This window comes from Centruroides sculpturatus, unplaced genomic scaffold (assembly GCF_000671375.1).
Source record: "Centruroides sculpturatus isolate CEXI.00-Female unplaced genomic scaffold, Cexi_2.0 scaffold1111, whole genome shotgun sequence".
Lineage (NCBI taxonomy): Eukaryota > Metazoa > Arthropoda > Arachnida > Scorpiones > Buthidae > Centruroides > Centruroides sculpturatus.
In genome coordinates this window covers 135,594-146,629 of record NW_019385311.1, presented here as the reverse complement: position 1 = coordinate 146,629, position 11,036 = coordinate 135,594, and the positions used below count along the sequence as shown (strand labels likewise).

At 30.2% G+C, this 11,036-nt stretch overlaps 1 protein-coding gene across 5 annotated transcripts; it reads left to right on the top strand.

Moving 5' to 3' along the window:
* Positions 1–5,124: 5,124 nt before the first annotated feature.
* LOC111637488 lies at positions 5,125–10,453 on the top strand. Of its 5 annotated transcripts, none has more exons than XM_023382990.1 (6): positions 5,125–5,219; positions 6,575–6,884; positions 7,010–7,079; positions 7,171–7,221; positions 8,556–8,603; positions 10,115–10,453. In XM_023382990.1, exons 2-6 carry the CDS (start codon positions 6,579–6,581, stop codon positions 10,327–10,329), a joined length of 690 nt encoding a protein of 229 aa, XP_023238758.1. In that variant the 5' UTR covers positions 5,125–5,219; positions 6,575–6,578; the 3' UTR covers positions 10,330–10,453. The 5 variants fall into 5 exon arrangements, with proteins under 5 accessions (XP_023238758.1, XP_023238757.1, XP_023238762.1 ...); XM_023382989.1 differs by having other exon boundaries at positions 7,168–7,221; XM_023382994.1 differs by lacking the exon at positions 7,171–7,221.
* Positions 10,454–11,036: the final 583 nt, after the last annotated feature.

Below are 11,036 nucleotides of genomic sequence, written 5' to 3'. Positions count from 1 at the left end.
AGGATTAAGGCTTACTCTGAAAAACTTGGCTTCTATTATACTATTTTAGATGCGGGTTTTTGCGTTTTTGATTGCGTTTTAATAGAATACGTCAACAGAGTGTACACTAAGAAGGGATTTTTCGATATTCTCCTTGCAGGGGAGAGAGATAGGATTAAGGCTTACTCTGAAAAACTTGGCTTCTATTATACTATTTTAGATGCGGGTTTTTGCGTTTTTGATTGCGTTCTAATAGAATACGTCAACAGAATGTACACTAAGAAGGGATTTTTCAAAAAATTTATTCCCACTGGGGAAGTGTTATACATTTATAATAGATACATTTTGAGCCACAACAAGGCGTGGCGGGGTCTGCTAGTTATTAATATAACACAAAACGACGAACTAGGCCATTGATAAATAAGACGCTTTAAACGATTATTAAAAGTTTTGAATTTATTGTACTTTGATAGGTTAATATTAGTTTCCCAGGACCATTACTTTTTGTTATTCGACAGTTTTTAACGTTTTGATTAAAATGTTAAATGTACTTAAAATTATTAATATATATATAAAACAAAAGCTTTGAATTGAAATTGGTATGTCAATACGTGTTTACATAGAAGCAATTGTAATGGCAAAAAAAAGAAATAAATTTTATTTTTTTCGTTACCGTATAAAATGGTGCAAATAATTATACGATTTCTCTTACAAATGAAATTAATTATTTTGCCACTTTTAAATAGTTCAATTATAACTCAAAGTGAATTGTGACGTATTATATGTTGATAAAGACATTTTCACTTTAATAATTTCGACTTAATGTGCAATTTATTTTTAAGTAAATGTGACAATGCCGAAGAGCCCTCTTTATGCTTCGGCATTACGGGACGGAAGGGTCGACATTGTACTGCAATGACAAATTTATCAGGACTGACTCCACTGTGTCTTGTGGACAGACACAGAAACCAGATTGGCCGTTTCTTTTCGTTAGGCAAGCGGTTCCGGGATGGAGGCGGAAAAAGAGAATCAGAGAATTTCACTCTACAGATTTTCTGTATATATATATTCCGTTTATTATTTGATTTAGCCTATATACAATTCATTTTGTATTACAATTGACGTAACTACTACTATTCTGATAACCGGTTCTAACGAGAGAGAGAGTTCACATAAATTTCGCGCGAGGATAAATACCTTGATATAATCCTAAAACAGTTGAAAGGTAATCCACATAAAAAATTCTAAGGTGGAACTTTAGATAATTCTGAGATGGCACAAATTTTTTTCGAACGATGACGTTTCTTTCAATGATTAATCCTTCGGAACCGCGGTGATTCTTGGGCGGCGGCGGCGGATAATGATTAGCGGCTACTTCTTTCACGCACCGTTCATTAAACACTGTCGAACTCTCTCTCGACTCATCAACCCCCTTTTTTTATAAGGGTTTTTGGGTCTTTGGGTTTTTCCCATAGCCTTATTAAAACTGTTTTCCATCATCGTCCAATAGTTGGTTTTCTTCTTTTCGTAGATTCCGAGTGACACATTCGATGTATCATCCTCAACCGGAAAATAAGTCCGTGGGAAAACAATTTAATTATTTTTTAAAATGTCGGTTTTTAGTTTCCCTCTTTATATTTTTTCTCTCTCAACAAAAATATTTGACCAAATTATTCCACTAAGTTCGACTCTCACATAAATAATTAATTGACGTTTTTCTTTTCACATTGCTTTCTCCAAAGAATTAGAGAATGAGACTTTTCAGTATCAGGACCTAACTTTTTATTGAAGAGACCTTTTTTCGTCAGCAATGATAAGAAGAGGGTCCAAAAGACATTTACAAGATTATTTCACAATATCATGGTAAGGGTTTTATAAAAGAATTTCGACTTAATAAAAAAAGAAAAGTGAAAATACTGAAAGAGTTCGAATTACCCGAACAAATGAATGTTCGGCCAATTATTGAATACAATGGAAATATTTATGGTCGACACGAAAATGTCTCGGAACGAAGAATTGTCAAGTATAACATTGAAACGGGAAAGTTGAATTTTGAGAATTTGTCCCAAAAGTCTATATAGGTCGATTATTTTCTTATTTGAGTAGTTTTTATAGCATCGTATGTCTTGTTAGTCTACCATTATTTCGTTGCTGAGTTTAAACACTTTTCTAGCGATTGCGGGTATTTTTCGGTTTGAGTGAACGCGTAACTTTTTTTTATCTTAACGTTTTCAATTTGGTAATTAACGAAACTCGGTACTTTTGTTATTCGATACGAACCTTTTGTTTTATTACCTTCGATAGTCTCGCAGGTAATAAAACTAAAATTGGCATCGAAGTGACAATTTTAGTTTAATTACCTGCGAGAGAACTACTTCTTTTACTAAAACTGTGTTTCTTACTTAATTATGTGGCAGTTTGTTTTGTTATCGGTGTCCTTCTTGCTTTGTTTCTGCGGCGTGTTCGGCATATTTTTGTGCTGTATAATGAGTGTTGATTGTTGAATGTTAGTTGAAATTGAGTGTTGAATGTTAGGTGTCTTTCATACAACAGACAAAATGTACTCTCGTTAGCGGAGACAAGCAGTGCGATCTTATAGGTGAATAAAGCATATGGGATCCATTCGTTTTAATAAGCGTTTTATTAATTTGTTTGACAACACCACTACGTGTTGGGTGATAGCATTATAACGGAAAGTGTAAAAAATACAATTCTTTAAGCTTAAAGGTATAACTATTTGTTTCTACAAATTTGTTTGCTTTCTATTTACGCGTACTGATAGAATTTAAAGTATCGTACGGCCCAAACAGTAGCTAGACACTCTTTCTTTGCAGTACTGTTGTCTAAGTTAAATTTTCTTATCAATTGTTTTGCAGATGCGATCAATTATAATAGGCAAATTTTCCAAATCGTGTCTTAAAAATCTAAATTAAATACAAGTACAGTAGACCCCGCTATAACACGGGTTCCTGTAANAAATAATTTATTTATTGTTTTGGACTTTAATTTATTATTAATGCATTTAATTGCCTTATTTTTACCTTAAATTACGTGTAATCGCTGTTCTATGTTTATGGAAACCGATATCGTTTCGAGTCGGAAAATAGTTTAATTGACTTTCCGTTACTTATAACGTGAAGATTTTTTCGGACTCCGAACGAATTTTTCGAATTTAATTCGTTTTAGCAGGCCATTCGCCTGCAAAAACGAATTAAGTTCGAAAAATTAAACAATGAAGCACCCCGTATTTAATATTATATAGTTTTTATCTCTCACAAAGCTGATAATATTTCATTTTTGCAGAAAGTTATTTAATAATTAATCTTTAAAATTTATAACAATAGCATAATGAAGAATAATATAGAAAACGACAATAAAATTAAAAAAAAAAAAAAAAAAATTTACTTCTTGATACTGCTGCTATTCCTGCTTGTCCTCGTACTGTCGTTTATATTCATGTATTTACTTCAACATTCGAATATTCAAGTGGCTTCAACCGTTACCGAAGAGAAAAATATGAAGTTTCGGAAAACTAATGATGAGGATTCTATCACTAATGAAAACACTATTGGTCACCAAGGGTGCATATACTTTTCGTTTTGTATAGATCGATCTGTAAAATCGGATCAGTCCTTGTCACGTGATACAGATAGCTTCTGTCATGGCGGAAAGTATATGAGTAGGATCGAAGATNTAGGCTAACTATCGTCTGTAGAGTATGTAAATTAGGTACCGTAAGTCTAATACAGTACTGTAATTTTATACATTTCTTGTGAAAGAATCATTTCTTATTCAACGGCGATTAATTAATTAATTAAATTTAAAATTATTTATATTAATGCTTTACTTTCCCAGAAGCATTTGCTGTCGCCGTGTGTTACGATATTTATGAATACAAACTTTCATATTTTTAGTTATAAAATAAAGAAATAACTTAATTCTTAAGGAAGGAAAAGATTTATAAAGAAAATTCTAAATCCTAATAACGGGTAAATTTGTATTCACTCTGACCGTACAGGAGATATGAGACGAATATCTAAAATTCGAAGCGTAAAGTGTGGAAGTCCAAACAGGAAATTACTCGGTAATTTAATTGTAGGATTACTCGGTAAGTAATCCTACAATTTTTTGTTCATAGCGTAGTTTATATGGATTATTTCAAAAAAAAAAAATATACGTATTTTGAAAATGTTGAGTCAAATTAGTCTAGAATCGATTTATTTTATGAAAAAATACCTTTCAAACAGCTGTAGTCTGTAAACTTCTCACGTGTCGGGCTGTGATTGGCAAGGACTCGCAAGAAATCGGATTCATAAAGAACAGAACGTATCTACCGTGTTATACGGGCGTCGACTGTAGATATGTTGTTCTGATAATAAACAGGATGTTAAATTAAAAAAGAAAATCAATTTACTTAACTTTCATTGCTTTTATTTTATACAAACGAAGTAAAACACAACGGAAAAAATGTTAATTCAGTAAAACAGATATATGTATTTCACACTTTATTCGTGTCATTTTATAAATTCAGTAAATATAATAATTTGTCAAAAACATTTAAAATATTTAATTATTAATGAATTTCCCGTAAGAATGTTATTTTACTTCTACTTTATCGACATCCTCGAGTGCTGCCAGATGAAGTAATTAACGGCAAATGCATTTCTCTCCGGAAGATCGTTAACCACTTCTATTTGCGATAAACCGCGTGTTTACTTGACTAATTATTAAATTTACAAGCTTAATTAAATTTTAACTTCATTTTATAATTTACTTAAAGTATGTATGTTAAGCTTCAATTTAAAAAAAATTGCAGTCTTACAAATTTGAACTTCATTCAGTTTGTCTGTGGGTTTGTCTGTTTTGTTTTAATGTTCAGAATAAAGCCAGATAGATATAATTTGAGACGGATATGAAACTTATAGAAACAGGAGATCCACTTTAAGTATATGAGATCTACAGATACAAATTAGAAGTCAGTTCTTAGTATGATGCAAGTCTTCGAAATGCCACTTATGCCGCCCTTTGAATGCTGTTTATGCCGCCCCCATACGGTGCCGCCTGATGTGGCTGCATCTCTGCATAATAGCACGCAACGGTCCTGGACAAGCTGTAATTAAATAAACCACGTCACACGGAGTCGTAATCAAAAACTTAAAACGAACGGAAATTTGTGTTAAAGTCAATTAAAATTCCAAGTAGAAGCGTAAAGTGTAAAAGTCCAAACAGGAAATCACTCGGTAAGTATTTGTTTTATATAAAAGAATTTATTGAAAGTAAATATTTCTCCAGTTTTTGTAATTAGTGAAATAATTTATATAATCACGTGCATTGAAATACTCTTTTGCTGCGAATTTCTCGGAGCGTAGTTTAAATTCATTCTTTATTTAATTGTCAGCTTGTAAAATCGTTATTAAAAATCCAGCAACGATTCGCTTAACTTTCCCAGAAGCATTTGCTGACGCCGTGTGTTACGATATTTATAAAAATGAAGTTTCATATTATTAATTATAAAATGGTCAAATAACTTAATTATTAGAATAAGGATGAGTTTTATAAAATAAATTGTAAATCCAAATAACGGGTAAATTTGTATTCACTCTGACCGTACAGGAGATATGACACGAATACCTTTATCTCCCCATCCTCTCGACTTACAACCACTTTAATAGTGTTTACCTCTTTTCACGTAGACTTATGCGCACAATTTTAGAAATTTTCGACAAAAAGCACAGGCGTTATTATGCTTGAAACTTCGTTCTCACACTTTAACTATAAATAATGCATACAGATAAAAATCTCGAATATTATTAGCATTTGAAGTTCGAACCGCACACGAGAAATCGTCTCTCACTTTCGCGTTACGTTCGTATGTATTTTGTTTTTAATCGCTTTATTTTCGTTGTATTTGTTTATATTCTTTGTTATTCGTCGATTTGTAACAATAAAGAAAGAACATCATCTTACAGTAGCAATAATGTTAGACTGTGTCCTTTATACTTAAGTGCAATAATTAAATGACACATCTATGATAAGTAACCACAGCTAATTATAATACAGGAAACATTTGTGTTGAAAACGATAAGACCATTGCTTATTCAGGCATTTTTCATTTTATTGTACCATATTTAATTATTTTATTTATTGCTTTAGACTTTAATTTATTATTAACGTATACAATTGTTTTATTTTACCTTAAATTACGTGTACTGTTTATTGAAATCGATATCATTTTCGGTCGGAAAATAGTTTAATTCACTTTATGTAATTTATAACGTAAGAATAGAGAGGTTGCAACCGACGTTTTCAACGCGAAAACGTGTACAGTACGTCGGACGTTCAGCGCCGCCTTCCTGTGAGTCTAGAAGTTTAACAATGGCGTTTGTAACGTCAGTAGAATCATTCTCGACGTTCCAATTGTCAAACTTCTAGGCTTACAGGAAGGCGACGCTGAACGTCCGACGTACTGTACACGTTTTCGCGTTGAAAACGTCGGCCGCAACCTCTCTATAGTTTTAATCTATTACAAAGCTTATAATATTTTATTTTTGCACAAATTTATTTACTAATTAATTTTTATTTTCAATGACAATAGCATAATGAAGAATATCGAAGAAAACGTCTATAAAATCCATATAAAAATTTTATACTTTTTGATACTGCTGCTGTTTTTCATTGTCCTCGTACAACCGTTTATAATCATCTATTTACTTCAAAATTCGAATATTCGAACGGCCTCACCCGCTACTGAAGTAGGCAATACGAAGTCTCGAACAAGTAATGATAAGGATGCCATCATCAACGAAAACGCCAAGTTTGCTCACCAAGTTAGAAAAAGAGAAATTTCGTCTGAAACCGAAAAAAACGACGATACAATAAATATAAAGGGAAATTGGAATGTAAAGGTGAGCGTTTACTTAAACCAGTTTAATCTAAAATAATTACAAATTAATTACTTAAAATAATTAATAAGCAGAACAATGTGTCACTTTTATTTGTATGAATTGTCTTTCGTTTGTTGTTTATGTAGAAAGCAGATCTCTTAGAATACTGTTTTACTGCCGTTGACTTTTGTCAAAAAAACAAAGATAAATCAAAAGGTATTTCTTTTATTGTATATATGAGCTTTATATAGAATATTCTGTGGGATCGAGAGCAATCATTTTAATGCATTAACATACATTTAAACAGAAGAAGAACAGAAAGACAATTTTGTAGGAGAAAACCAACAAGAAATTGAGAGTAAGAGAATTTTCTGACTCGTTTAATATTATGTTCAGAATTATATTATTTATATATATATATATATATNTGTAATAATTAAATCACACATCTATGATAAGTAACGACAGCTAATTATAATACAGAAAACATTTGTGTTGAACACGATAAGACCATTGCTTAATCAAGCAATTTTCATTTTATTGTACCATATTTAATTATTTTATTTATTGCTTTAGACTTTAGTGTATTATTAACCTGTATAATTGCTTTATTTTTCCTTAAATTACGTGTACTCGCTGTCCTATGTTCATCGAAATAGATATCGTTTCAACTTGAAAAATAGTTTAATTGACTCCGTTATTTATGACGAAAAATCTTCTTCGAACTTCGAACGAATCGCCAGCTAAACCGAATTAAATTTGGAAAATTCAGCAATGATGCACCTACGTGTTTAATATTGTATAATTTTCTTTCTGTCAAAGCTAATAATATTTTATTTCTGCTGAAAATTATTTGTAATTAATTTTTATATTGAATATCAATAGATAATGAAGAATATTAAAGAAAACGACTATAAAATCCATATAAAAATACTCTATTTTTTAATACTGCTGCTATTCCTGCTTGTTCTCGTACTGTCGTTTATATTCATGTATTTACTTCAACATTCGAATATTCGAATGGCTTCACCCGTTAGCGAAGTGGGCAATATGAAGTCTCGAACAAGTAATAATGAGGATGACATCATCAATCAAAACACTATTGGTCACCAGGCGAAGAAAAGAGAAGTCTCGTCTGAAACCGAAAAAGATTGCCAAGGGAATTGTTCTCTGACACCAAATCCTTCTGAAATAAACGACAGTACAATAAATATAAAGGGAGATTGGAATGTACAAGTAAAAGTAAGAGTTTAGTTAAACCCGAATAATTTAAAATAATTAGAAATTAATTACTTAAAATAATTAATAAGCAGAACAATGTGTCACTTTTATTTGTATGAATTGTCTTTCGTTTGTTGTTTATGTAGAAAGCCGATCTCTTAGAATACTGTTTCACTGCCGATGACTTATGTGGAAGAAACAGAGAGATATCAAAAGGTATTTCTTTTATTATATATAAGACTTATATATAGAAATTTTTGTGGAATAAAGAACAACGATATTAATATATTAACGTTTATTTAAACAGACGAAGAGAAAGATAATTTTGGAGGCGAAAAGCAACAAGAAAATAAAAGTAAGATAATTTTCTGACTTGTGTTTAATCATATCTAGAATTAAGTTTGACGTTGTACAATATAAGACTGATATATAGAAACAACGATGTTAATATATTAACGTTTATTTAAACAGACGAACAGAAAGATAATTTTGGAGGCGAAATGCAACAAGAAAATCGAAGTAAGATAATTTTCTAACACGTTTCGAATCATATTTAGAATTAGTATTGCCGTTGTACAATTTCTTAATTGTTTCTTTGATAAAATTTAGAACAACACAGTCAATTTGTTTCAGCAATTGTGTTGTTATGCTATAAAAATAATTTCTTGGCTTAGAAATAATACAGTTTGTGTTAAGATATTCATTCTGCGCGGTTAAAAATTTTATTTTTTCTTGGGAAAAAAGTTAATGGTATGGTTCAGTGTTTTAAAAAATTTAAAATGTAATTTAAATAGGAATTTTGCTTCTTTGTTTTTTGACACTGTAATATTGTAAAATTTACGTTTCGATTAGCGTAAAAATGTTTTTCCACTTTATTTTCGAACGTATTGTATTGAATTTGGTAGAGCCCAACTCATAGTATTTATTGAGACTTTATTTATTGCTAAAATTGATTGGTTATGTTTCGAACGTGGCAAGAATATCATGCAAAAATTCTTTTATTTCTGATTTTATTATTTCTGTTTTAAATCATTTTTAATTGCATTCATTAGAATTATACGTGTTGTTTTACACACGACTGAAGGTGTTAGTTACTAAATATAATTCATTTGCTTATATTTATTGAATTATGAAAGTGGGTCGAGGTTAACTCACATAACTCGCATGTGATTTATTTTCCTTCGTATGAATTGAAATGAAATTGAAAATAATATCCTATAAACATTTTCCAATAGATTATTTGAAGAAGAAACTTTCACTGTTTACTTAATGATGACGCTTGAAAGGTTCGTAATACTGCACGATTTAGTCGTCTTCAAAGTAGTTTTTAATATTTTATTCTTTGAAAAAGAGTCTATGATTATTTTTTTTAAAGATGGATCGTTGTTTTTGTTACTATTTTATTGATTCAAATCGGTCTAATAATTATATATTGGTCGCTTGTAAATTTTCTAATTAAGTGTGTTAATGTATTTTGATTTCGATTATTAAAATCTATATTTTTTTTCCACAAAATTTTATTTGCCTAGTTGAAAACATGGAATTTTTACGCGATTTCGACATTTCTGTCATCTTCTTGTGAGAAACACCGTTTTAAAACCCCTATTTATTGAGGTGATAGAAACAATTTCTTTTACAAAACAGAAATGTTTTAATTATCTTGTAACATTTAAATGGTTCAATTTTTACTCAAAGTGAATTGTGACGTATTATATGTTGGTAAATACTTTTATATTTCAATAATTTCGAATANAGTAAGTTAAGAAATTATATCTAAATGCACACACAAAAAACACTGTAAAAATTTCAAGGAGTCAGGAAATATTTAATATAATAATTTTTGGAATTGACTCTTCCTATCATCAGATCATAAACAAAAAGTAATATCAAGTACTTTGAAATATAAAATCTGAAAACATTTTTAAATAGAACAGTGTGCCTTGAACAGATTCAATAAATATAAATCTAGAACAAATCTCAGTATTAAATATAAACAAAATTAAATAATAAATCGAAGTTTTATTTTTCAGATTGCATTCTCCAAAATTTTACAGATGATGACGCTTTTCAGTATCGAATCATCAATTTTCGTTTGGGAGTAAAATATGACTCAGAATTTTGTAATATTGAAGAGGGTCCAAAAGACAATTTCAAGATTACTTCAAAAACAGTATTTACGCCTTGTATGAAAGAATTTCAAGTTAATGAAAAAGGAGAAATAAAAATACTGAAAGAGTTCGAATAACCTAAAGAAATACATATGTGGAAAGTTATCGAATACAATGGAAATATTTATGGTCCAGATGAAAATGAATCGAAAAAAAGAATTGCCAAGTATAACATTGAAACAGGAAAGTTGACTTTTGGGGATAAACTCGATTTTGATGATAATAAACATGCCATACGTTCCTTACATGGTGATAACTTTTTCTGGGCACTTGACCGTATAAAAACGACACGCAATTCAAGAAATTGTTTTGACATTGTTTTCGTGGCGTATAAAATAAATTTTGATAATTTAAAACTTTTGTCAAAGCTGAATTTTACTGTGAATAATTGTTTGTCAACTCTCAATATTAAAATGTTCATTACTCATGATAAGGTGTATAGCGTTACTCATCACTCTGGTAAAATTTATATTACGTCTGCTTTAAACAACAAAGAGTTTGTGTACTTTGATGTACAGCCAAACTGGAAAGAAACTGACAGTATCTTCTATAATCCGAAAGAACAAAATCTTTACTTACACACTGCTGATCGCCAAAAAAACAATAAATTTCTTGTAAAAAAGTTACACTTCAATTGTTCAAACGAAGATTGACGAGTCGCGACAAAACTTGAATTATTTTTTCTTATTTTTTTTCCTTTCCATATAAAATCATTTGTAATGAATACTTTAAATGTTAATAAGTTTCTGTATGAAATATTAATAAACGTATTATCTGCTTACTT

What these genes read in the sequence shown, in the direction of transcription:
- LOC111637488 (XM_023382989.1), top strand. Translation starts at nt 6,579, where the DNA reads ATGAAGAATATCGAAGAAAACGTCTATAAAATCCATATAAAAATTTTA. An exon ending in AGGGAAATTGGAATGTAAAG is followed by an intron (nt 6,885 to 7,009) that starts GTGAGCGTTTAC and finishes TTGTTTATGTAG; the next exon opens with AAAGCAGATCTCTTAGAATA. An exon ending in AAACCAACAAGAAATTGAGA is followed by an intron (nt 7,222 to 8,555) that starts GTAAGAGAATTT and finishes TTATTTAAACAG; the next exon opens with ACGAACAGAAAGATAATTTT.